This window comes from Homarus americanus, unplaced genomic scaffold, assembly GCF_018991925.1.
Source record: "Homarus americanus isolate GMGI-L3 unplaced genomic scaffold, GMGI_Hamer_2.0 scaffold31037, whole genome shotgun sequence".
Classification (NCBI taxonomy): Eukaryota; Metazoa; Arthropoda; class Malacostraca; order Decapoda; family Nephropidae; genus Homarus; species Homarus americanus.
In genome coordinates this window covers 9621473-9649304 of record NW_024722227.1, presented here as the reverse complement: position 1 = coordinate 9649304, position 27832 = coordinate 9621473, and the positions used below count along the sequence as shown (strand labels likewise).

Below are 27832 nucleotides of genomic sequence, written 5' to 3'. Positions count from 1 at the left end.
ACAAGCAGTCAACACGAGACTGTATAAAAAGTACACTTGTAGAGCTGAAAGTACACCGAGTTCTCCATATATTTTTTCCGCCAGGTAGACCAAACCAACTTTTAACACTATTCATAACTTGCGTCACTTTTCCCCATTAAGAGAGGATGAGTAAACTTGTTTCGTCGTTGCATTTCCAGGGGCGTCCAGTCCAGGGCAGCCGTGTGTTGGTAATTTGTGGCACTTGTGGTGTTAAGTGGTCCTGACCGCCTCCCCCAGACGTGTCAGGACGTGTTACCTGTGTTTTCCACTACACACACACACACACACACACACACACACAGTAAAGTCAGCAACAGAAGTTCGTCCCGAATAACCTGCATGATAATATGATGAAGTAGGTGATCTGGTAACACTGTATGGGGAAGAGCTGTCAGGTGTGCTTTAAATGACTTTGTCTCAGAATACATTTCTTGTATATAACTTAATTAGTAACAACGTGTAAAATGTGGTAAAATAATGTTATTGAGAAACATATGACATTGCTGCAGGATGATTTCATAGCTGGGTATCCAGACGGATATGATTATTCGTGCTGCTGATACTAATGCTTGATGACACATTCATTATAAAGGAATGTTATATAGTTCTCAATAACACAACATTATGTCAGCTCTTCCCCATACAGTGTTACCAAATCACCTGCCTCATATTGTACAGGTTGTTTCGGGACAAACTTCTGCTGTTGACTCACCACACACACACATGCACGCACATACAACAAGGCAACTCACACACACACACACACACACACACGCATGCACGCACATACAACAAGGCAACTACACACACACACACACACACACACACACGCATGCACGCACACAACAAGGCAACTCACACACACACACACACACACACACACACACACACACACACACACATGCACGCACATACAACAAGGCACTCACCACACACACACACACACACACACACATACAACAAGGCAACTCACCACACACACACACGACTGTTGACTGGTTGGCTCAATTTTGTGTTTTACGTGTAAAATAGGATGTGATTTAGGTCTGTATTGTTAACGAAATTGAATTACAATGACTACACAAGGTCAAAATTTTAAATGATAGGAACCCCCTCCAACATCCACATATCACAATCCTCTTTTTTCTACACAAACTCAACCATACATTCCAACAAACATATGTGGGGGATTGTTTACACACACACACACATCCCCATATTTTGTTTTCACCTACACAAATTCAGTATACTTACATAGACAAAGAGACAAGACAGACAGACAGACAGACTCAGCAACGAGCCCTTCACACCCCCCCGGTCAAACATGCAAATAGCGCCAAACATTACACTAGATAATGGCGGCCGGACAATTACCAACGGTGCAAACTGTTTAGTGGTACGTGACCTAACTGTTAACACTCTCACCCGCGCCAGCCTCCCTCTCTCTCATTACTGTGTGTCTCTACCGGTGTGTCTCACTGTGACTGGTCTCTCCTGGTGTCTCTCACTGTGGCATGTCTCTCCTGGTGTCTCCCTGTGACTGGTCTCTCGTGGTGTCTCACTAATGTTTCTCAGTGTAATGTGTCTCCTTGTGGTGTCTCTCACTGGTTTTCTCCCTGTAGTGTCTCACTGTAGTGTGTCTCACTGTCATGTTTCTCACTGTAATGTGTCTCACTGTGATGTGTCTCACTATGATATGTCTCACTGTAGTGTGTCTCACTGTGGTGCTTGACTGTGGTGTCTTATTATGTCTCACTGCGGCGTGTCTCACTGTGTGATATGTCTAACTGGGGTGTGCCTAGCTATAATTTCTCACTGTGGTGTCTCAGTGTGGTGTGTCTCACTGTGATATGTTTGTGTAGTGTGTCTCACTATGCTGTCTCACTGATATTTCTCACTGTGGTGTGTCTGTGATACTTCCTAATATAATGCCCTCAATGCTGTGTCTCACTGTCAGTGTATCACTATGATATGTCTTCACTATGATATTTCTCACTGTGGTGTGTCTCACTGTATGTCTCACTGTGATATATCTCTCACTATGATATTTCTCACTGTGGTGTGTCTCATTGTGATATGTCTCATTGTGGTGTGCCACACTGTGATATGTCTCATTGTGGTGTGTCTCACTTCGGTATGTATCAATGTGGTGTGTCTCACTGTGGTGTCTTACTGTGATGTCTCATTGTGGCGTGTCTTACTTCGGTATGTATCAATGTGGTGTGTCTCACTGTGGTGTCTTACTGTGATGTCTCATTGTGGCGTGTCACACTGTGATATGTCTGTAAGTGCTCACCTGCAGTATGTATCAATGTGGTGTGTCTCACTGTAGGCCCTTACTGTGATATGTCTCATTGTGGTGTGTCACACTGTGATATGTCTCATTGTGGTGTGTCTCACTTCGGTATGTATCAATGTGGTGTGTCTCACTGTGGTGTCTTACTGTGATGTCTCATTGTGGCGTGTCTCACTTCGGTATGTATCACTGTGGTGTGTTTCACTGTGGTGTGTCTCACTGGGGAGTGTCTCACCAACCCGTTCAATCTTCCCTTTTCAACCTCTCTTCTTTTAGTGTGTGTGTGTGTGTATTACTTAAACCACCAGTATGTCTCATTACTATGTGTGTTTCTCACAAATAGTACTTAAATCAATTCCGTGCCTCACTACTGTGTGTCTTATGTGTGTCCTATTTAGTGTGTCTCACCATTATGTCTCAAAATTCGTTTTTTACGAGAACGTATTATCAATGTCTCTCATTAGATGTATGTTTCATCAAGGTGTATCATAATTGATACATGTTTTACTACTGTCTCACTGGGTGTCTCTCTTCTCAGTGTATGTGTCTCATTAAATGTCTCTCTCACCAGTGTGTGTCTCACTAAAAGTGTCACCTTAAATTTACTTTTTTGCCTGTGCTCATTTCATCAGGGTTGTATCTCGCTAGATGTGTCTCATTGCCTGTGTATGTGTTCCGTCAGTGTGTCTCACTAAATGTATGTATTACCAGCATGTATCTTACTAGATGTGTCTCCCCAGTTTATCTCACTAGGTGCATACATCACTGCATTGTCCTTATGGATATGTGTCCCAACAATGTGCCTCAGTATACAGTATATCACCATAGTGTGTCTCATTAAGAGGCTCTTCACTAGAGTGTCTCATATTTTTTTGTGTTTAACGTCTCACAAGTGTGTCTCATGCCTAGGTTTCTCACGAATAAACTGGACAGGCTAACTCTCAAGTGCTGTACACTGTAATATGCCTCTCACCCATGCGTCTCACGGGTACATGTCTCACTAATATATTCCACCACGACTGTCACATGTCTATATTTCTCACGAGTAAACCAGAGAGGAGCGTTTCTCATCTTGACAGTTTTATGTTCAAACGCACTATAATATGTGTCTTATTTGTGTTTCTCACGAATATGTATTTCTCAGCCGCGTACGTGTGTAGCGCTTCAGAAAATGGTGCTTCTAGATACTGAATTAACAACATATACAGCTTAAACGAACCAATGACAGTGAACGTGTAACTTACAGTCTGCTGGCCAATCGGATTATTCAGATGAGCACACTCAGCCAATCAGGTACCTGGAAGTAGCAAAAGGAAGAAAATAAAATTCGCTCACCAACAACAATAATAATAATAATAATAATAATAATAATAATAATAATAATAATAATAATAATAATAATAAACTAGGATATAACCTGAGAGGATAATTTGGACTATGTTATGTGTATGTTTGTGTGTACAGTGAGTGAGAAGCCGGAGGTGTCCAGGAACTGTACCAACAACCAACATAAATTATTCACTAGGCCCGTCTCCTGCCTCGCCTCCCCTCCCCTCCCCTCCCCTCCTCACCTGCTGCTGTTGTTGATGATAATGCTAGAGGTGGTGGTTGGTGGTGCTAGAGGTGGTGGTTGGTGGTGCTAGAGGTGGTGGTTGGTGGTGCTAGAGGTGGTGGTTGGTGGTACTAGTGGTGGTGGTTGGTGGTACTAGAGGTGGTGGTTGGTGGTGCTAGTGGTGGTGGTTGTGGCAGAGTGGGTTATTGGTGGTACTATTGGTGGGAGTAGTAAAGTGTTGGGTAGTAGTAGTAGTAGTAGTAGTAGTAGTAGTAGTAGTAGTGTTGGGAGTGTGAGTAGTAGTGGTAGTGAAAGTAATAGTAGTAGTGGTGGGAGTATTCAAGTGTCCAAGTTTTGCGATGTATGTTGAAAATTCGTATAGGAATCCTTCAGACCTCTACACAGTAAACAACAAGGCTCTAAGAGGTGATACCATCCTACAGTCGACCGAGGGAACAACACAGGGGGACCCCGTTGCAATGGCAATGTATGCAATTGGCCTATCAGTGCTCCAACAAGAAATAAAATTTGAAACAACTGGGGTCAAACAAGTGGCATATGCTGATGACCTTACAGGAGCAGGAAAAGTGGAGGGCATCAAAAAGTGGTGGGACTTGGTAACCGCGAGGTCCACAAATAGGGTACCACCCAAACGCCAGCAAGTCCTTCCTCATCGTGAAGCCAGAACATTATGAACGGGCATTGGAGGTTTTTGGCGGAAGTGAGGTCAAAATAACTAAGGACGGCCAAAGACATCTAGGCGCAGTAATTGGCACTACGGACTTCAAGACCGAGTACGTAGCGGGAAAGGTGAATGAGTGGGTTAGCAAAATCCAAGCTCTGTCTGAGATTGCTAACACAGAGCCACATGCGGCCTTTGCAGCATTCATCCATGGAGTCAAGCATCGCTGGAACTACCTGATGCGTACCATCCCTGAGATCGGACCCCTCCTCCACCCTCTGGAAGAAGCTATCAGTGTCAAGTTTATTCCCAAACTAGTGAAACACCCTGACTTAACCCCAGCAGAAAGAACACTTCTTGCACTTCCACCAAGACTGGGAGGGATGGGACTAACTAATCCAGAGGAGATTGCTGACACTGAACATCAAAATTCACTTAAGCTCACGGCAGCCTTCACGGACCACATAATAGCCCAGAATGCAACAGGGGAAGTGGATACCAGCGAAGTAAATAAGATTCGTAGGTCCATTACGACAGATCGGCAGCACTGCCAAAATGACATGTTGCAGCAACTATTGCTGCAGGTTCCAGAAAATTTGACAAAAAAAGTAGCTATAGCGCAGGAGGTGGGCGCCTCGAACTGGTTAACTACGTTACCGATAAGGGCAAATGGTTTCAGCCTTAACACACAAGAATTTACAGATGCCATTGCTCTAAGGTACGGTTGGCCAGTAGATGGTTTGCCCTCCCAATGCGTGTGTGGCTCTTCCTATGATGGCGATCACGCCATGGTCTGCAAGAAGGGGGGCTTCATATGCATGAGGCATGACGAGTTAAGGGATCTCACAGCAAATATGTTGAAGGAAATCTGCCGGGACGTCATGGTAGAACCGACCCTCCTTCCATTGGATGGCGAGATCTTCCAACACAGGACTTCAAACACATCTAACGAAGCCCGTGTGGACGTCAGTGCTCGAGGATTCTGGACGCCGGGACAGCGAGCTTTCTTCGACATCAGGATTTTTGATCCCATGGCCGCTTGTCACCGTAACCTAGCTCTCGATGCTGCACATAGGAGGAACGAGAACGACAAGAGAAGGGCATATGGGGAGAGAATTCAAAATGTTGATCAAGGCAGCTTCACTCCTCTAGTGTTCACAACCTCTGGTGGGATGGGCCCATGTGCAAGATGTTTCTACGCCAGACTCGCGGAGTTGATCTCCGAACAGAAGCAGCAGCCCAGAAGTTATGTTACAGCCTGGATGAGATGTCGACTGTCCTTCTCTTCCTTCGGTCGGCTTTGCTCTGCCTCAGGGAACGTGAGAGCTTTTGCCCCTACTCCGGACAACTGCTGCAGATATTGACTATGAGGCTACAGTCACTCGAATGCCGCATAGATCTGCGGGCTCAACTAATTTAACACAGATAGGGATAGCTTCTTGCGTATTAGGACATTTAATATTATTAAGGTAAATAAATGGTGGCGAAGGTATGGGGGAGGCTGGAGGCCACTATTAAAAAAAAAAAAAAAGTATTAGTACTAGTAGTATTAGTAGTATTAGTAGTAGTAGTAGTAAAGAAAAAAGAGTAGTAGTAGTAATAGTAGTGGGATTGAGTGATAGTGAAAGTAATAGTAGCAGTCAGTGAACTTGAAGAAAATAAGTAGCTATAGCACAGGAGGTGGGCGCCTCGAACTGGCTAACAACGTTACCGTTAAGGACAAACGGTTTCAGTCTTAATAAACAAGAATTCACAGATGCCATTGCTCTAAGGTACGGTTAATTATTATTACTATTATTATTTTATTGCACACGCCCAAAAACCCACCCATTTGTAATAGTCTGTATCCATCTTATTAAATCAGCTTAATAAAAATTCTTGTCTGCTTGTTTATGATAAATAATAATAATAATAATTAACGGTTTATTGAAAGAGCTTGGCAGCCAGAAGGCTGAAAATATACAGTTACATATTTGGGGAATGGGTTTCGAATTACAAATAATATACAAGTAACATAAGTGACACAAATAAGACATATAATAACTAGATGGGGAAAAGCTCAAATTGTGTGTGTGTGTGTGTGTGTGTGTGTGTGTGTGTGTGTGTGTGTGTGTGTGTTTCTGGGCAAGTTTCTTTACACCATTTGTCTCTGTCTACCCAGCAGTAATTGGGGACCTGGATGTTAATCAATTTGCGGATCGTGTTCTGGGGTAATGGTTAGCCAGTGCAGTTGGTGAGTTGTCCGGAATTCTCGGAATTATCATTGACACTGGGTCAGGCAGCTCGATAACTTAGGGTGTGGTTGTTGTGTTGGCGACAGCTTCTACTGTACACCTTAAACATTTATTTTTTTTACTTTGCCGCTTACAGCGGCTACTTTATTGTGCACCCCACACTCATCCTGTGAGCGGTAGCGCAAAAGGATTACAGAGTAGAATTTACAACGGGTCATAATAATTAACCCCCGTTGTCAGGATATTATGGTACTGAATATTACACAGTATTTCAATTACATTATTTGTTTAGTTCTATACATAAAGGGTAACTTATTCACAAATGCGTGAGTACAGGCGTGTGAGGCAGTATGTCTGGCCTCACACTTTGTTATTCACATTTACGTGAGAAGTATTCAAGCACATTGCGTATTTGGTTCTGTTCTAGCACATTGTGTATTTGGTTCTGTACATGAAAACTGATATAGTTACTAAGTGCAAAAAAGTGGATACAATCTTAATATGTCGGCTATCTTGCCATTAGAGATGAAGTGTTGTGCCATCTCACACACAGTGTGCTTGGACCTGTCCCTAAAAGGTTCTATCTTCACACAGTCGAGGACGTAGTGTTCAAGTGTGTGGCCATATGTCTGGCCACACACTTTACATTTAGTCTTGTTTACATCTGCTTGAGGAACATACTGCCAAAGGTACTTATATCCTAACCTTAGTCTAGCGGTTACAACATCTTGTAATCTAGTGATCTTGTTACTTGCTCCATATACATGTTTCACTTGATACATCTCATCATGGTAACCTATGGATCGACTAGTGCCTGTTTGCACTAGTCTGCTTGCGTCAAACTCATCAATAAGTTCTTTCCTAATTACAGTTTTAAGGGTTCTTTTTGACAGACCCAAATTGTATTCAACGGTGTCTTTGTTAGACGCGAGTTTTGCGAGGGCATCAACTCTGTCATGTTTTATGAGGCCTATGTGAGAGGGGATCCACAACAGTTTGACCTTGACACCCCGGTCAACAAGGCACGCATATTTGTGTCTGGCTTCAGAGACAAGAGCGTGAGACACGTTAAACAAATTCACGCCCTGGGTGGCCCGAGGGCCCGACCGGCTCGTTTGAATTAAGGTAATACCACCTGTATATTTTTATTTCACACTTTGTTATTCCTGATTTTATGCTTTGTACGTAGGTCTCTCGTCATTTTTTGTCGGTTTTAAATTGGAGTGCTCTTTCTTTAAATTTTATGGAAGGTAAAATTTCGTATAATGTTATGTTTTTATTGTATATCACCTGTATTTTTTAAAACTTTTTCAAAACTTTTTGTTTTCTAGGCTCTGGTGATGGAAAATGATTTTTTCGAAACGTTATGAAACTACACTTTCCACGTAACAAGTCCATTGCTGAAGTTTTATATATATATATATATATATATATATATATATATATATATATATATATATATATATATATGCCGTATATTTAAAGAATAAAATATCACTTCGATAAAAAAGAAATACTAGAAGCCTTTTAACCCAACCAGCTCCTCTTGATGGCTCTCTGTCTCTGAGGTTGTGGCCGCAAATACCACACCAAGTAATTAAGATACGTGACTAATATTTACCCATCAATGCAAATTCTATCACTGTCCTTTCAGCAAGCGTCGGCAAATACTAGCTCCAGCAGCAAGAGTTTGACCATCACACAGGAGGAGGAACATTTTAACAAGTACTCACCATCTGTTCTCTCTACTGTTTCTTGACCTGAGAAATGGTGTATCGTGAAGCAGCTTTTTCCCTCTGACTTCTCTCAGTATCCATCTGTTCTGATTGGCTGACCAATAATGTTTCGTTTTTCAGTATTAATGTTTTTCCCCTTTTTTCAGATATTTCTAACGGATTACTTAAAGATTAACCAACCTGAAAGAGGGGTTAGGTTAGGTTAGCGCTAGATTAAGCTAGGTTAGGTTAGGTAATCGCTAACGTAGGTTGGGTTAGGTCAGGTCAGGTTAGGTTAGATTAGCGCTAGCGTATGACCAAACCCACCTACCCCCTTCCTCTCAGCTTATATAAATGATGTCAGTCCGTGCGTCTATATGTCGGAGAGTTGTAAACACGATAACACAAACTAAAACCCCCCAAGAGATTTCAACTAAACTTTTTTGTGTAGTTTAATCACAATAAGATCTGAAATATAGCACGTTGGATTTTTGTTGTGGCGTGGCGAGGCGCAGGAGGCGAGGAGATGCCAACATTTACTGCAGGCGACCTGAAGTGTATGGCAAGATAGGGAGGAAATTATGTCGTGTATGTACTGTAGATGCGTGTAATTCCTTACTAGTTCTCTTCCTAGCTTCCTCCTGCGCCACACGCCCTCCTCCTAAAACCTTTCTGCCCCACACGCCCCTCCGTTGCCCTCCTGCGCCACACGCCTCCTAGTTAAGTCCTCTGCCCTCACACGCCCTTCCAAGCTGTTTCTCCTGCGCCACACACCCTCTCCTAGCACCTCCTGCCTCACACGCCCCTCCCAGCGGAGTCCTCCTGCTCCACACATCGCCCTCCCAAGCGTCCCTCCTGCGCCACACGCCCTCTTAGCTGTCCTCCTGTGCCACACGCCCTCCCCCCAGCGTCCTCCTGCGCCCACACGCCCCTCCCCGTCCTCCTGCGCCACACGCCCTCCCAGCGTCCCTCCTGCGCCACACGCCCCTCCCAGCAAACCTCTGCCCCACACGCCCCTCCAAGCGTCTGCCTGCGCCACAAGACCCTCCCAAGGTCCCTCCCTGCCCCACACGCCCCTCCCAGCGTCCCCCCACGCCACACACCCCCATGTCCTCCCTGCGCCACACGCCCTCCTAGCGTTCCCCTGCCCTCACACGCCCCACCCAGCGTCCTCCTGCTCACACGCCCTCCCAGCGTCCCTCCCAGGCCACACGCCCTCCTCCCAAAGGTCCTCCCGTCTCACACGCCTCCCTCCCAGCGTCCTCCTGCGCCACACGCCCCTCCTCCTAGCGTCCCTCTGCGCCACACACGCCCTCCTCCTAGTCCTCCTGCGCCACACACGCCCTCCTAGCGTCCTCCTGCGCCACACGCCCCTCTCCTAGCGTCCTCCTGCGCCACACGCCCCTCCTAGCGTCTTCCTAATTCATTATTTTTATAGATTTTTGTTTTTGTTTTTAGCCTTTCCCTCATTGTTCTATCTCCAGTTGGTAATTAAATTTATAAACCGTATAAAAACACAACTGGAAACCATAGTGTGAGGAAGTCTTAACAGTGTGAGGAAGTCTTAACAGTGTGAGGAAGTCTTAACAGTGTGAGGAAGTCTTAACAGTGTGAGGAAGTCTTAACAGTGTGAGGAAGTCTTAACAGTGTGAGGAAGTCTTATCAGTGTGAGGAAGTCTTAACAGTGTGAGGAAGTCTTAACAGTGTGAGGAAGTCTTAACAGTGTAAGGAAGTCTTAACAGTGTGAGGAAGTCTTAACAGTGTGAGGAAGTCTTAACAGTGTAAGGAAGTCTTAACAGTGTGAGGAAGTCTTAACAGTGTGAGGAAGTCTTAACAGTGTGAGGAAGTCATAACAGTGTGAGGAAGTCTTAACAGTGTGAGGAAGTCATAACAGTGTGAGGAAGTCTTAACAGTGTGAGGAAGTCTTATCAGTGTGAGGAAGTCTTAACAGTGTGAGGAAGTCTTAACAGTGTGAGGAAGTCTTAACAGTGTGAGGAAGTCTTAACAGTGTGAGGAAGTCTTAACAGTGTGAGGAAGTCTTAACAGTGTGAGTGAAGTTCCAATAGTGTGGAGGAAGCCAACAGTGTGCAGGCAAGTCTTAACAGTGTGAGAAGTCTAATAGTGTGAGGAAGTCTTAATAGTGTGGAGGAAGTCTTAACAGTGTGAGGAAGTCTTTGAATAGTTTATGATAAAGCACATTATTATGAGCAGTACGTACGTGTTTATTAAGAGGAAGGGGAGAGAGAAAGAGGAAGGGAAGGAAGGAGAGTTGGAGGAAGGAGGGAAAGAAGGGGAACGAAGGAGGAAGGGAAAGAGGAAGAAGGCAAGGAGGGAGTGAAGGGAAGGTAAGGAGGGAAAAGGGGAAGAAGGGGAGAGTGAGGGAATGGATGAAAAGGAGGGGTAGGAGGGTTGAAGGGAGGGAAGGAGGGTTGAAGAGAGGGAAGGAGGGCGAAGGGTGGGTAGGAGGGTTGAAGGAAGGGAAGGAGGTTGAAGGGAGGGAAGGAGGGTTGAAGGGAGGAAGGAGGTTGAAGGAGGGAAGGAGGGTTAGTGGGAGGGAAGTAATGGTTGAAGGAAGGAAGGAATGGTAGAAGGAAGGGAAGGAGGGTTGAAGGTGGGAAGGAGGGTTGAAGGAACGGAAGGAGGGTTGGCTGAAGGAAGGAAGGTTGAAGGAAGGAAGTAATGGTTGAAGGAAGGGAAGGAGGGTTGAAGGAACGAAGGAGGGTTGAAGGAAGGGAAGTAATGGTTAAAGGAATCGAAGGAGGGGTTGGCTGGAGGGAAGGAGGGTTGAAGGGTGGGAAGGAGGGTTGAAGGAAGGGAAGGAATGGTTGAAGGAAGGGAAGGAGGGTTGAAGGCAGGGAAGGAGTGCTTGAAGGGTGAAGGAGGATTGAAGGGAGGGAAGGAGGGTTGAAGGTGGGAAGGAGGAAGAAGGGAGGGAAGGAGGGCTAGGTGAGGGAAGGAGGGTTGAAGGGTGGGAAGGAGGGTTGAAGGAGGAAGGAGGGTTGAAGGAGGGAAGGAGGTTGAAGGGTGGGGAAGGAGGGTTGAAGCGAGGGAAGGAGGGCGAAGGAGTAAAAGGAGGAAGAAGGAGGAAGGAGGGTTGAAGGGTGGGAAGAGGGTTGAAGGAGGAAGGAGGGTTGAAGGGAGGGAAGGAGGATTGAAGGAGGGAAGGAGGGTTGAAGGGTGGAAGGAGGTTGAAGGAAGGGAAGGAATGGTTGAAGTTGAAAGGGAAGGAGGGTTGAAGGCAGGAAGAGGGTTGAAGGGTGGGAAGGAGGACTGAAGGGAGGGAAGGAGGGGTTGAAGGGTGGAAGGAGGGTTGAAGGGGGCGAGGGAGGGAGGGAAGGGGAGGGGTGGGAAGGAGGGGGTTGAAGGGAGGGAAGGAGGGAAGGAGGAAGGAGGGTTGAAGGTGGGAAGGAGGGTTGAAGGGAGGGGAAGGAGGGTTGAAGGAGGAAGGAGGGCTGAAGGAGGGAAGGAGGGCTAATGGTGGGAAGGAGGGGTTGAAGGGAGGGAAGGAGGGTTGAAGGGAGGGAAGGAGGGTTAAAGGAAGAGGGTTGAAGGGAGGGGAAGAGGGTTGAAGGGAGGGAAGGAGGGTTGAAGGGAGGTGGAAGGAGGGTTGAAGGGAGGAAGGAGGGTTGAAGGGAGGGAAGGAGGGTTGAAGGGTGGGAAGGAGGGTTAAAAGGAGGGGAAGGAGGGCGGAAGGGAGGGAAGGAGGGTTGAAGGGAGGGAAGGAGGGTTGAAGGGTGGGAAGGAGGGTTGAAGAGGGAAGGAGGGAAGGAGGGGTTGAAGGAGGGAAGCAGGGGAAGGAGGGAAGGAAGGTTAGTTGAGGAAGGAGGCTGAAGGGTGGGAAGGAGTTGAAGGTGGAAGGAAGGGGTTGAAGGGAGGGAAAGGAGGGGTTGAAGGGTGGGAAGGAGGGTTGAAGGGAGGAAGGAGGGTTGAAGGAGGGAAGGAGGCTGAAGGGGTGAAGGGAGGGAAGGAGGTTGAGGAGGGAGGGAAGGAGGGTTGAAGGAGGGAAGGAGGGTTGAAGGAGGTGGGAAGGAGGGTTGAAGAAGGAGGGAAGAAGGAGGGTTAAAGGAGAGGAAGGAGGGTTGAAGGGAGGGAAGGAGGGTTGAAGGAGGAGGAAGAAGGAAGGAGGGTTGAAGGGAGGGAAGGAGGGTTGAAGGAGGGAAGGAGGGTTGAAGGGTGGGAAGGAGGGTTGAAGAAGGAGGTTGAAGGAGGGGAAGGAGGGTGAAGGAGGGAAGGAGGTTGAAGGGTGGGAAGGAGGGTTAAGGTGGAAGGAGGGCGAAGGTGGGGAAGGAGGGTTGAAGGAAGGAAGGAGGTTGAAGGAAGGAAGGAGGATGGAAGGAGGGAAGGAGGGTTGAAGGAGGGAAGGAGGGTTGAAGGGTGGTGGAGGGTTGAAGGAAGGGAAGGAGGGTTGAAGGAAGGGAAGGAGGGTTGAAGGCAGGGAAGGAGGTTGAAGGCAGGGAAGTGAATGGTTGAAGGAAGGGAAGGAGGTTGAAGGCAGGGAAGTAATGGTTGAAGGAAGGGGAGGAGGGTTGAAGGAAGGGAAGTAATGGTTGAAGGAATGGAAGTAATGGTTGAAGGCAGGGAAGGAGGGTTGAAGGAAGGGAAGGAGGGTTGAAGGCAAGGAAGGAGGGTTGAAGGAAGGGAAGTAATGGTTGAAGGAAAGAAGGAAGCGGAATGAAGAAAAAGAAGGAAGGAAGGATGTTGTCATGTATACAGTACGCCCCGCTACACGGGTGATTGAGACGGAAGGGGAGGGGAGGGGGCGATGGGTCATAGAGGGTGGATGGCAGGTTACCACACCACGCCTCAGGGACGGGTCCTGTCAACTCATCAATGTCACGCAATACATCTGAACGTAGGAATTTCCTCTTGATGATATTTATACTTCACACACCAGGAACGGCCTAGGGAGGGGGGGGGGGAATCCGCAGCAGATCACCTGAAGATTAGACATCTCAACTTATTTCACCTCATGATTCGATTTCCTAGCGTTACTTGAGTTAGGTTAGGTTAAGATAGGTTAGGTACACCAGTCACTCGGCCACACACAGGCTTCAGTTATTAATGCCGACAACAGAGAAGTGGGTAGAGAGAGGAGTGACATCCGTACTCAACGTCATGTACTGTATATCCACACCATTACTAAAAAAACGGAGAGAATTACAACATTTATACTTGGCTATATGCATTCAACCTGACATTCTCTAGACCTGTATGTTTTTTGAGGAGTCAATAGGTAAAAGGTCAAGGTCACAACTCTGAAAAATGGGTTGAAATTCCTCGGAGCGTACGTTGGCGCCTCGCTCCAGGGCAATCGAGTTAGAAGTTATGGAAGTAGAGGTTGTTATCGTCATCTCCTACTGTAATGGATAACCCACAGTCGTGAATTACTATCTTTCTTCGTACCTCCAACTATTTATATCAACACAGGTCTTCATTAACCATCCATCCTGAGGTTTTAAATATTAGTTAATAAAATGATGTGCGTGGCAAGAGAGGGGTCCATCCCTCTCTCTCTCTCCCCTTCTAAGGTGGCATTATACTGACGATCTATTCACTCCCTCATTTGTCAGAACTATACTTTTAATACTATTCATCAACGTCCAATCAGCGGATTATAGAGCACCAGAGTTTCTCCTATATGATTCGGGAGGAGAAAAGAGGATTATGTTGGGCTAGTAGGAGGAGGAAGAGCAGGAGTTGATTACACCGCCACCTTGGAAAATATGTCACGCGCTCCTCCGTCGCCCGGGCAAAGTTAATTAAACATCTCATTATGCTCCGGCTTCCCGTCTGCAAAACTTTACTTCCCTCCAGTAAATTAATTGCAAAGTTTTCAATTCCACCTTTTACACCTAGTAAAAAGTTCTCTAAAGGATCCCGTTTCATTAGAATTGGGTGGGAGAAGTCTTGGCGCGCTCTCCACCAAGTGCGATTCAGGTGGTGACTTATTTTCCTGGAAGTAATTTCATTTTTTCCCTCCCCTCCTGTCTCCTCGTCAGTGTAAAAACCTATTATTTTTTAATTAATATATTTTCACTACAGCTTTAATCAGGAATATTACTTGTTTTGATAGTAATAATATAATTCTAAGAAATCAATATAGAAGTTTTAACTACGAGCTGGGATGTGTTATGGTAGTTTAACTAGGGGATGGGATGTGTTATGGTAGTTTAACTAGGGGATGGGATGTGTTATGGTAGTTTAACTAGGGGGATGTGTTATGGTAGTTTAACTAGGGGATGGGATGTGTTATGGTAGTTTAACTAGGGGATGGGATGTGTTATGGTAGTTTAACTAGGGGGGATGTGTTATGGTAGATTAACTAAAGTAAGGGATGTGTTATAGTAGTTTTAACTAAAGTAAGGGATGTGTTATAGTAGTTTTAACTAAAGTAAGGGATGTGTTATAGCAGTTTTAACTAAAGTAAGGGATGTGTTATGGTAGATTAAATAAAATAAAGGATGTGTTATAGTAGTTTTAACTAAAGTAAGGGATGTGTTGCAAATTACTGAAAGCAATACTTACAAACTCAATTCGAAATCACCTGGAGAAGCACAAGTTGATCAATGATTCCCAACATGGCTTCACAAGCGGACGTTCATGTCTAACTAATCTATTAACATTCTTTTCAGCTGTTTTCAAATCAGTGGAGGACGGACACGACTATGATGTGGTTTACCTCGACTTTAGCTAATAAAGCCTTCGACAGACGAAATTTTATGTGAAAAATGTAAAGTACTCAGGTTGAGAAATGGAAGCAGGGAAACCAGATAACAGATGAACATCGTTGTTATAGAGAAATCCAACTGTGAGAAAGATTTAGGAGTAATGATATGTAGGAATCTTAAACCAAGAGAAAAATGTGCATTTGCTCGAAACAAGGCTAACAAAGTACATGGGTTCAAACAAAGGAGTGTTAGTTACAATACTAGCGAGGTCATCCTAAAACCAAAACCTGCGCTTGTGAGACCTAACTTGGGTTACGCAGTTCAGTTCTGGTCACCGCACTATAGAATGGGTATAGAACTCCCCGGAAGAATTTAGAGGAGAATGACAAGACTAATCCCGGGCATTAGGAACCTTGAGTACAGAGACAGGTTAAAGCACCTTAAATTTGCACTCCCTCGAGAGACGTAGAGTGAGGGGCGATATGATAGAGGTGTATAAATGGAAGTCAGGGCTAAACAAAGGTGATATAACAAAGGTACTCAAACTATCCAACCAAGAGCGAACTCGTAACAGTGGTTTTAAATTAGACAAATTTAGATTTAGGCGCGAGATAGGTAAACATTGGTTTGGAAACAGAGTAGTGGATGAGTGGAACAAGTTACCAAACTTCATCATTAGCTCGAATACGCTGGATAGCTTCAAACATAGGTTGGGTGGACATATGAGCAATAGGGGTTGGGTGTAAACGGGACTGCCCAGTATGGGCCAATAGGCCCGCTGCAGTTTCCTCCATTCTTATGTTCTTATCAATGAGAAAACTGTAGAAGTATGGCAAAATGAGAGCAGAAAAAATCGAATGGTAGAATGGGGACATGGGAGAAATATGGTAACAGGTAAGAATGGCAGGATAAAATGATAGATCGGGAAGACGAAAATAAACGAGAGAATTAGATATAATGATAAAAGGGGGAATGAGAGTTGAGAGAATGGGGTAAAGAGGATGATATTAGAGATGAGAAGAGATGCTGTGAGGTGAGATGAGGTGAGGCAAGTTAAGATTAAACCAGGTGAGGTAAGAGAGCAAAGATCAGGTAAGGTGACGGATGAGATAGGGATCAATCATCAGTCAATTACGAAGACAATTAAGGTAAAGGAGAGAGAAAGAAAGATGAGAAAAAACATAGATGGAAGGAGTGGAGGAGGGAGAGGAAAGAGAGGGGGAGTAAGGAGGGAGAAAAGGAAAAAAGACAAGGAGAGGATGAAAGAGAAGAGAGTGGGAGGGAGGAGGAGGGTAGAGAGAAGGAAAATGTGGAGTGAGAGGGACGGAGGGAGGAGGAGGAGGAATAGAAGGAAGACGGAGGAGAGATGGAGGAAGAGAGAAGGAAGGAGGAGTGATGGAAAAGAAGAAGAGTAAAAGCGAGAGGAGGGAAAATAGGAGATAGATGAAGGAAGGAAAGGACAGAGGGAGAAAGGAAGAGGAATAGAGGGAATAAGGAGTAGGAATAGAGTGAGGAGGAATGGAGATACAGTATAGGGAGGGGATAAACGGAAATGAAGTCACAGGAAAAAAGTCACAGGAAAGAAGTCACAGGAAAAAAGTCACAGAAAAAAGTCAAACGTTATTCAAATACCATTAACCATTAAAGTAATAAAATAGGATAGGTTAGGTTAGGATAGGTTAGGTTAGGTTAGGTTAGGTTAGGTTAGGTTAGGTTAGGTTAGGTTAGGTTAGGTTAGGATAGGATAGGTTAGGTTAGGTTAGGTTCTGTGACTTTTTTCCTGTAACATATCATTTATCCCCTGAAGTAAAAAGGTCAATGACTCGCCAGACACAACAACAAGAAAAGATGTTAACATATCGAGGTGTGAGAATGTTGATAATGGTTGAATGTTAGAAGGGTTGAAAATAATAATTATGTGAATGTTGTATGAAAGGATGGTAGAATCGAAGACTGTTAGGACGTATGCGCAAGATGTGAGAACGTTAGAATACAGAAATGTTAGAATGTAATATGTGAGAATACCGGGAAGTTCTGATGTTTGTGTGTTAGGGTGTAAGACGATAGAATGTGTTCAAGGCCATATGAAGATGGTGAGCGTCTTCCAGGGTGACAATACAAGTAAGAATTCATCACAAACATATAACTCAAGAAGGACAAGAGCAAGAAGCACTACATCGTGTGAGCGCTGATATTTGTGTCGCGCCTTCGATCGCGTGTAGCTGATGACGGTGATACGAGTAAGGCCACAATACCCGTGGCCATTAAGCTCTCTGGCCAACTGCTAGCCACGAATGCGTCCCCCCTTCCGAGAGTGTAAATACCTAGCATTCCTCACTACCACTCCAACTAAGTCATCTACTAATGCCAATGGCTTCCCTCAGCGGCTAAATGTTCACGTCCTGGTAGCGTATTGTGCGTCGACGAGGCGGTATTGTCACCCCGTCAAAATAATGAAGTCAGCGGAAGCTCTCCGGCAGGGATTAGCCGCGGCTTGGCGGGAAGATTAAGTACTCCAATAGTGGAGCCGGGAGAGGATTATCGAGACTTTTCCGCGGTATTGATTTGATATTATCGCTTTTAATACGTAAACATGGACGTTAGGGGACCATAATAGATCGTTATAGGGTGGATGATTGGGTGGACCCGGGCTGAGGGTGTGGGGTGGTGTTGCAGGGTGATGGTAGAGGGCAGCAGGGGCGTGGCACGATGGCAGGTGATGGGGGCAGCGGAGGGACAATACAGGGCGGTGGCGTGACCTCTGCAAACACGCCCACGCCCACCTGCCCCCTGCTTGCTCCCGGGGGTTTAATTGTGCGGCTGCGGCCCACCCCTGTGGCGGCCCTGACCGTGATGCTGCCCAACCCACCACGTCACTTGTTCACTCCCAGGGTTTATTTTGTTATCTTGTCACTGGCGATAGCGAGAATAAATTACCTTACAGCTCAGACAACCTCTTACGGGTTATTCTACTTTCGAGTTACTGGTTAGGTTCAGTCAGACATATACCTGCCTTTCCTGACTTAACTGACATGTACCTTTTGTTAGGGTTTTATTTATATTTACAAGAGCGGCTTAACGCAGTCAGTGAACTCTTCTTGGTCACTGTTGTTCTTCCCACCAGAGGGATCCAGTGGTCGATCATGTCACGGTTCACTAACCCAATACCCAATAATTAGCTTATCTATAGTTTATCACCAACCTAACCTAACCTAATAATGGTTGCCCGGAATACGATCCGCAAATCGATTAACATTCAGGTTCCCAATTACTGCTGAGTAGACAGAGGCAAATGGTGTAAAGAAACTTGTTCATAGTTTCACCCTGCCCGGGGATTGGACCCGGGTGCGCTCGCTTGCCAGGCGAGCATGCTTTCCTACAAATTCGCCTACCAGCCCATACACCTGTTCATTACCTAACATACACACATTTCAGGAAACAGCGAGTAAGCATTAACGGCACTAAATCCGATAGGATAACGTCGCTAGTGGAGTACCACAAAGCTCAGTACTGGGACCATTATTAATTATATACATAAACGAAACATATATAGGCGTAGACAGCAACATAAGTAAATTTGCTGATGACACTCTAATAGGGCGTGTAATTAAATCTGACGAGGACTCCGCAAAACTCCAGGAAGATCTAAAAAAAAATTTCGAATGGTCTGAAAAATGACAGATGAAGTTTAATGTGAACAAATGTAAAGTACTTAGTCTGGGAGATGTAAACAGAGACACCAGATATTAGATGAACAACGGGCCGAGTTGGACTGTAACTTAGATATTTTGGTATTATTATAGTTTCGGTCATCCGGGGAGTCTTAGGAATTTAGGTTAGGTTTGATGTAGTTCCTGGGTTCTGTGGCTAGGTTAGGTTAGGTTGGTTAGTTAGGGGTTAATACATGGGACTAACCTGCGGACTAGTTATTTGTATTACTGTTTATTTTCTTACTTTATTTTCATCAGCGAGTTCTGATATGGTAATCATTTCTTGTGCATATGTTTCGTTTTGTAGATATTTAGGAGCCTAGGTGCTCTCTAATTTGTCTTCCCGGCGGTAATGAGGCTTCGCTATGCTGCGGCGCTGTTCCCCGGGCTCGTGGCGGTTTCATTTTCAGCATGATGTGTGGAGGTTGTCACCGGTCTTATATAGACATAATTTGCGAATTTAGGGATAAAGACACCGAGACCCTTCAATTGTTCAAAGACCACGGCATTGTTCCTTTAAATAGAGACTGTCCACACGGCGGGAATCCCTGTGCTTTCTGACTGAAAAGAAGTTTGTTCATCACTTCCTCAACGCCGTGGCTCAACGTTTCCCGCCTCACAATAAATCACTCTGCGGCCTGGGCAGCTGAAGCGCCTATGCAGCCACATGATCTCACGTCCAGGTTGGCTAGGTTGGTTTGGTCTGTTTTCATACCCACAAAGGTTATGTTACTTTTATTTTAGAAATAACCATTTTTTAACACATTTGATCAACCTACAGCAGTGTCAATTTTGGCTGCGGGTTAGTCATGAATAATTACCTAGTTAGGTTAGGTATGATCAAACTCATTCAAAACACGTCAAAAACTGTCGGGAATTTCACTATTATTTAGTAGCTTAGACAGTTCTAAGGTACTTCACATCATAACAGAGAAATGTCTGCGAATGGACGAGTTGACGGTTCTGGGCAAACACAAGAAATACACTCTGCCACATTCGTAGAGTGATACTGTATGTATAATTTGTAATAAAAGTTTAAAGTTCTGCTATAATAGTTGAGATAACTTTATTTCTCTAGAACCAGGACGTCACTAGTTTCAAGCAGCGCTGGGCTGCAGTCGTAGGTATTAGAGAGGATGGCCTCTTCAGACCCCAAATTCCACGTTCAGGGAAAATGTAAGGGTGTTTTTTTTATGGTCAAAGTCATGGACACTTCGTAACTGAAGAAATGCACCGTGAAGAGGAGCTTCAAACATATGTTGGATGGATATATGAGCGATAAGGGGTTGGGTGTACATGGGACTGCCCAGTATGGGCCAATAGGCCCGCTGCAGTTTCCTCCATTCTTATGTTCTTATGTTATAGAGAAATCCGACTGTGAGAAGATTTAGGAGTAATGATAAGTAGGAGTCTTAAACCAAGACAACAATGTGTTGCTCGAAACAAGGCAAACAAAGTACTTGGGTTCATACAAAGGAGTGTTAGTTACAAGACTAGAGAGGTCATCCTAAAACTATATCTCGTGCTTGTGAGACCTCACTTGGATTACGCAATTCAGTTCTGGTCACCGTACTACAGAAAGGATATAGAATCCTTAGAAAGAATTCAAAGGAGAATGACAAGACTAATCCCGGGCATTAGGAACCTTGAGTACAGAGACAGGTTAAAGCATCTTAATTTGCACTCCCTCGAGAGACGTAGAGTGAGGGGTGATATGATAGAGGCGTATAAATGGAAGTCAGGGCTAAACAAAAGTGATATAACAAAGGTACTCAAACTATCCAACCAGGAACGAACTCGTAACAATGGTTTTAAATTAGACAAATTTAGATTTAGGCGCGAAATAGGTAAACATTGGTTTGGAAATAGAGTAGTGGATGAGTGGAACAAGTTCCCAAATATCATCATTAACTCGAATACGCTGGATAGCTTCCACCATTCTTATGTTCTTATGTTCCTGTATATCTATTCAATGCACCTTAAGCTATCCATACACTTATATGTATAACCAAGCTGACCTAAATTAACCTACTTTGCCATAACCTAATCTAATCTTTCAGGATCAAACCTAATCTACTCTAACCTAAGTCAACCTAACCTCCCATGACCCATCCTAACCTAACATATCTTGACCTAATGTAACCTAACCTAACCTTCCATTACCTAACCCCTCTCTCTCTCTCTCTCTCTCAATTATCCTGGTTTTTCCCACTGCTCCAAGTCTGAAAAATGACGAACCTAATCTCCCCCCTCCCCGTCTCTCTCATCCTGTAGTTCTTTTCCTGGCCAAGTCTCAACCCCCGACACACCACTCCCCCACACAACAATTTTCCACCGGATGAAGCTCCCAAAACAAAGGCGTCCCGAACGTATTGAAACCAAACATTTTTTTTATTCCCCGCCATCAAAGTCGAATTTGTGGGCTTAAATTATACGATTATTTCAGTTAATAGAAGTATTTTGTTCTGGCAGAAAATCGCTAATAAGGTATTAATGAAAATGACGCCTAAGTAAAAATTAAAAATACAATAAATAAATAAAAAATAAAAGAAATGACCCGCCAATGAAGCGATTTTTTTGCCGTAAAATGATCAATGGTGAATGTTATCTGAGGGAGGAGGGAGAGGGGAAGGGGAGAGGAAGGGGAAAGGGAGAGGGAGAGGAGGGGAAAGGGGAGAGGGAGAGGAGGGGAAAAGGGAGAGGGAGAGGAGGGGAAAGGGGAGAGAAGGGGGAAGCTGTGAAGAGGGGGGAGGTTATGTTAAAAGAACTACATCCACTACACTGATTAAAAGAAAAAAAAATATATCCCCCTAAAAAAAGCTAATTTTCTCATGCATATTGACTTAGAGATTAACTTTGGTTTTATTTGGCTCGTAACACCTAAGAGAAAATGTAGATGGAATGTATTGGTGTGAAATTTTTAATGCCTGGTCGCTGCTTACTAAATAACTTAAAATAACTATTAGTAGTAGTAGTAGTATTAGCATTGTTATTATCATCATTATTATTATTATTATTATTATTAGCGTCGTAATTTATCGTTCAGTTACGTTAGGAGTTTTGGCTGTGTGAAGAACAAGAAAATGAGTTAAAAATTATTGATGTATTTCGACTAAGATGTCCAAATTATTGTCTTAATAATTTGGAAATAATTTAAACAAGTTACTATAGGTAAATATTTAAGGACAATATCAAACGGCGCATTTAAAAATTTTGACAGTTATTTGAAAGAGCAACGTATGTATTATTTATCAAATATAAAAACTCTTAGTGTATGTAAATATTATTTTATGGTATAACCGAATACTATAAATGGGTTCAACTGAAGATTAGACACCCTAACGCTACGAGGGAGTTAGGTTAAGGTACATTAGGTTAGGTTAGGTTAGGTTAGGTTAAGGTACATTAGGTTAGGTTAGCACTAGGGGAGTTAATCTTCAGGTGAAATAAACGGGGGTGTCTAATAGTCAGGTGCAATAATTTAGGACTATCAACGCTTATTGTTAATGTTGTTGTTATTTATTATTATTATTATTGTTATTATTATTATTATTGTTATTATAATTATTTTATTATTATTATTATTATTGTTATTATAATTATTTTATTATTATTATTATTATTGTTATTATAATTATTTTATTATTATTATTATTGTTATTATTATAATTATTTTATTATTATTATTTTTTTTTATAATAATTATTATTATTATTATTATTGTTGTTGTTATAATTATTTTATTATTATTATTATTATTGTTGTTGTTATAATTATTTTATTATTATTATTATTAGTAGTAGTAGTAGTAGTAGTAGTAGTAGTAGTATTATTATTATTATTATTATTATTATTATTATTATTATTATTGTTATTCATACTTGATTGGAAACTGTGACTGGGAAATCAAGGGAATTGTTTTATTATAAGAGTGATTTGAATAAGTAACTTGTGAATGTTAATGAATTTAGAACGATATTATAAAACTGAACAGAACAATGAAAACGAGATGTTATGTGTAGATAGATAGATATAGAAAACCTAGTTACTCGGCCTCAAAACACCAGGTTACTCGGCCTCAAAACACCAGGTTAATTGGCCGTCAAAACACCAGGTTAATTGACCGTCAAAGCACCTGAGACATGGCCGTCAAAACACCAGGATATTTTGCCGTTAAAACACCTGGTTACTTGGCCTCAAAACACCAGGTTAATTGGCCGTCAAAACACCAGGTTAATTGGCCGTCAAAACACCAGGTTAATTGGCCGTCAAAACACCAGGTTAATTGACCGTCAAAGCACCTGAGACATGGCCGTCAAAACACCAGGATATTTTGCCGTCAAAAACACCTAGTTACTTAGCCGTCAAAATACCAGGTTACTTTGCCGTCAAAACACCAGGTTAATTGACCGTCAAAACACCAGGTTACTTTGCCGTCAAAACACCAGGTTAATTGGCCGTCAAAATACCTGGTACATGGCCATCAAAACACCAGGATATTTTGCCGTCAAAACACCAGGTTAATTGGCCGTCAAAACACCAGGTTAATTGGCCGTCAAAACACCTGGTACATGGCCATCAAAACACCAGGATATTTTGCCGTCAAAACACCGTCAAAACACCTGGTACATGGCCATCAAAACACCAGGATATTTTGCCGTCAAAACACCAGGTTAATTGGCCGTCAAAACACCAGGTTAATTGGCCGTCAAAACACCTGGTACATGGCCATCAAAACACCAGGATATTTTGCCGTTAAAACACTTGGTTACTGGCCGCCAAAACACCTGGTAACTGGCCCTCAAAATACCTGGTAACTGGCCCTTCAAAATACCTGGTGACTGGCCTGACAAAACACCTGGTTACTAGGCCGTCAAAATACCTGCAGGTTAATATGTTGGAGTACTGTGGCAGTGTGTACACCGTCCATGGCTGGTCCCTCCCTCCCTCCCTCAGCTAGGTGTGACATAGTGCCTCAGTACACAGATTGTGCTCCACCACCCCCTACAGTACTCACTCCTCTAGTGATAACCAAGTGTGTTTAGGTTGAGTCCTCAGAGTACTCCGTGTGTGTGTGTTAATACCACCAGTCACTTCCTGCCTCCTCCCAAGTGAAATGTATTTGTGTGTGTGTGTGTGTGTGTGTGTGTGTTAAAAATATACTGTTAAAATTATAAATATATTGATTTATTTATTATTTATAACCGGTAGACTTGCAGTACTTGGGTATTAAATTGAAATTATTATTGACAGTGTTATAAGGCCAGTGTTGTGGCCATGTTGCCTCACTGGTACCATGTGACGTGATGGTGGGTAATGTGGATGATGATCACTAAGGCTGGAAATAATTTTATAGATACAGGTAAATAGAAGAGGCAAGTGTTGAGGAGGAGGGGAGGGAGGCGTGGGGTGGCGCGCTTGGTGGTGTGGCCGACGCCCCTACTATTATGTGGTTCGACAGAGGACTAGAGCTTGGAGGCCGGATCAACCTTCCCACCACCACCACCCTCTCCCGAGCTCCGCCCACTCTTCATGACTCCGCCCACCTGCCCGGTGATTGGCTAGCCCAGAAACAGGAGTCGGGCTGTAAAGGGGCGGGCCGGAGATACCTCCTCTTATACTGCGGTCGAGGCCAAACACAAGCTTAAGATCAGAGCAGCGGAGGGTGAGCAGGATAGTGGATGTCGCTCACTCCCCGGCAGTGACGACTAACACAGTGACGAGTGCGAGTGATGTCCCCACGACCAGCCAGCCCAGGCATGGACTCTGTGTGTGGGCGTGAGTCCTCGGTATCGCCGCCTACGGTGGTGGCGCCCGTGGCCGTCAAACCTCCGCCTTTGAGCGACGCCCACGCGGTGGCTGTACCCACAGACCAGCAGCGCCTGCTGTACCAGCTGGCCCTGGCCGAGCGGCTGCGTCTGGCCTCGGCTGGTCTGGCCTGGGCTAGACCTCCGCTCTCAATCCACCACCACCATCTTCAGGAGGCCGGTATGGGCGGCAACTTTATGGGAGGGTTGGGCATGCCAATGATGGGCGGCCTGGGGTCTATGGCGCTCGGGGGAGGTTTGATGGGTGGGGCATCCACTCAGATGCCCCCAGCCTCATACCCCCCGCCCCATCCCCTCTACGGCTACAGGCTCCTAGACCCCAGGATGCTGCTGCCCCGGGGACCAGAGGAGCCCAAGCCCCAACACTCCTACATCGGCCTCATCGCCATGGCCATCCTCAGCAGCCCCGACAAGAAGTTGATCCTGAGCGACATCTACCAGTACATCTTGGACCACTACCCGTACTTCAGGTCTCGGGGCACAGGCTGGCGCAACTCCATCCGTCACAACCTCTCCCTCAACGACTGCTTCATGAAGTCAGGTCGTTCAGCCAACGGGAAGGGCCACTACTGGGCCATCCATCCTGCTAACATCGACGACTTCCGGCGAGGAGACTTCCGCCGACGGCGAGCTCAGCGCCGCGTCAGGAAGCACCTGGGATTGGCCGTCGACGACGACTCCGAACCCGAAACCCTGTCGCCCCCACCTCCAGCTCTACCTTCCTCCAACGATACACCCACCCTCGAGCTTCCCGCCCAAGATACCTCCGCCCCGCCCGTCACTTCTCGCACGCCCAACATGGACGCAAGTCTCCGTCTTACGAGACCAAAACGCCAGTTCGACGTCCTAAGTTTATTAGCGCCCGACCGTCCGCTGCCACACCACGACGATGACGACGGCGACGGTCTGGTGGACGACCACTGTATGGAGATCAGCAGTGCTCATATAGGCGGCCACCGTCACCAGGTGAGTCAAGAGCACCATCTGCACCTCGGCGACGACCTTCGCTTAAAGGTAACAGACGAGCACCGCCTTCAGATGGGCGAAGACACACGGTCAAAGGTTACTGAAAACCATCTGCAGCAGGTGATCAAGGAGGAGCACCTGCAAGTGGGTGAGGACCAGCCCCTCCAGATAGGCAGTTCTCAGCTCCAGCTGGGTGAGCATCACCCACGACCCCGCCCGACACCACACCTCCAGGTGAGCACCGACCAACACCTGTTGAGTGAGGCCAACCACCATTTACAGGTCAGCAAGAGTCATCTCCTACAAGTAGCGAAAGATCACCACATCCTGCATGACCTCGAGGACCACTGCCACAAAGAGAGACAGAGACTGCAGGTCGGGGAGGACCATGGGAGCCCCTCTTGCGTCATCAAGAGTGAGGTTACCCAGCCAGAGGGACGTTCAGAAGAAGGTCATAGCGGTGTGGGCGGCCAACCGTCATCCCCTGGGTGTTGGGCGGCAGGAGGGTGGCCTCGGGCCGCCCCAACCACCACCCTCCACACACCATACATCACCAGCGACAGCTCCGTGGACGCTCTCTCATCAAAAGCTCCTCATTTCAACATGTCCCCAACAACCACCGGCCAGCAGCGACCTGTCGTCCCGCTCTCCATCACCCCGAGTACGACCCAGCCCGCCCATGTCCTCACTACCGTCTCGACGCCCTACCCAACCCACGCCCACACTTCTACTTCAACACACGCCACCCATATCAGTCTCTCGGTGCCACTACCCAAGGCACTAGACTCCGGCCAGTAGATCCCACACGACGTGGCACTGTTAACTATGTCATTAAAACTTCATGTAAACTGCCTGTTACCTGTGTCAACAGTATTACACTTGTCTTGCTCTCTCAAAGTAAAGTAGAACCTTTTAAACTGGTTTACTTATTCCTTTTTTATGTGTTACCAATATCAGCATATTTTTCACTACAGTATTTATTATCGATATTTTATATTACACATATTTCCATAACTTGTACATTATTCAGTTTCTCAAAAAATCAAGTGTAACATTTGATAAAACCCTATAACATGTAAATGTTGATCACCGGTGAAAAGTTAATTTAGGCCAAATTAAATTATAATTATAATGTACAGCCAGAAAGCAATATACAGTATGATCAGTTCACTCGTTACTACTACACGGCGTGGCCCTTCCCTCCTCACCATCACACACCCTCTCCCACACAGTAACTAACACACACCCTCTCCCACACAGTAACTCACACACACCCTCTCCCACACAGTAACTAACACACACCCTCTCCCACACAGTAACTCACACACACCCTCTCCCACACAGTAACTAACACACACCCCAACACACACCCTCCCACACAGTAATCCAACACACACACCCTCCCCACAGTACCTAAAACACACCCCTCTTCCACACAGTAACTGTCACACACCCTCCCACATAGTAACCACACACCCTCCACACACACAGTAACCAACACACCCTCTCCCACACACAGTAACCACACACCCTCTCCCACACAGTAACTAACACACACCCTCTCCCACACAGTAACTAACACACACCCTCTCCCACACAGTAACTAACACACACCCTCTCCCACACAGTAACTAACACACACCCTCTCCCACACAGTAACTCACACACACCCTCTCCCACACAGTAACTAACACACACCCTCTCCCACACAGTAACTAACACACACCCTCTCCCACACAGTAACTAACACACACCCTCTCCCACACAGTAACTAACACACACCCTCTCCCACACAAACCTAACACACCCCTCCACACAGGTAGTCCACACACACACCCTTCCCACATAGTAACCAACACACACCCTCCCACACAGTATCCAACACACACACCCTCTCCTGCCACACACAGTAACCAACACACACACACCCTCCCCACACAGTAACCAACACACCCCTCTCCCACACAGCAACCAACACACACCCTCCCCACAGTAACCAACACACACACCCCTCCCTGCACACAGTAACCAACACACCCTCTCCCCACACACAGTAACCAACACACACACCCTCTCCACACAGTAACCAACACACACCCTCTCCCCACACACACAGCACCAACACACAATCTCTCCCACACATTGTGCACACACCCTCCC

The 27832-nt window shown here is 45.3% G+C and overlaps 1 protein-coding gene across 1 annotated transcript; it reads left to right on the top strand.

Moving 5' to 3' along the window:
• The first annotated feature begins 24529 nt into the window (after positions 1-24529).
• Positions 24530-26589, top strand: LOC121862545 (forkhead box protein J2-like). The gene has a single exon (XM_042360846.1). The coding sequence runs from the start codon at positions 24611-24613 to the stop codon at positions 26468-26470; it is 1860 nt and encodes a 619-aa protein (XP_042216780.1). The 5' UTR covers positions 24530-24610; the 3' UTR covers positions 26471-26589.
• Positions 26590-27832: the final 1243 nt, after the last annotated feature.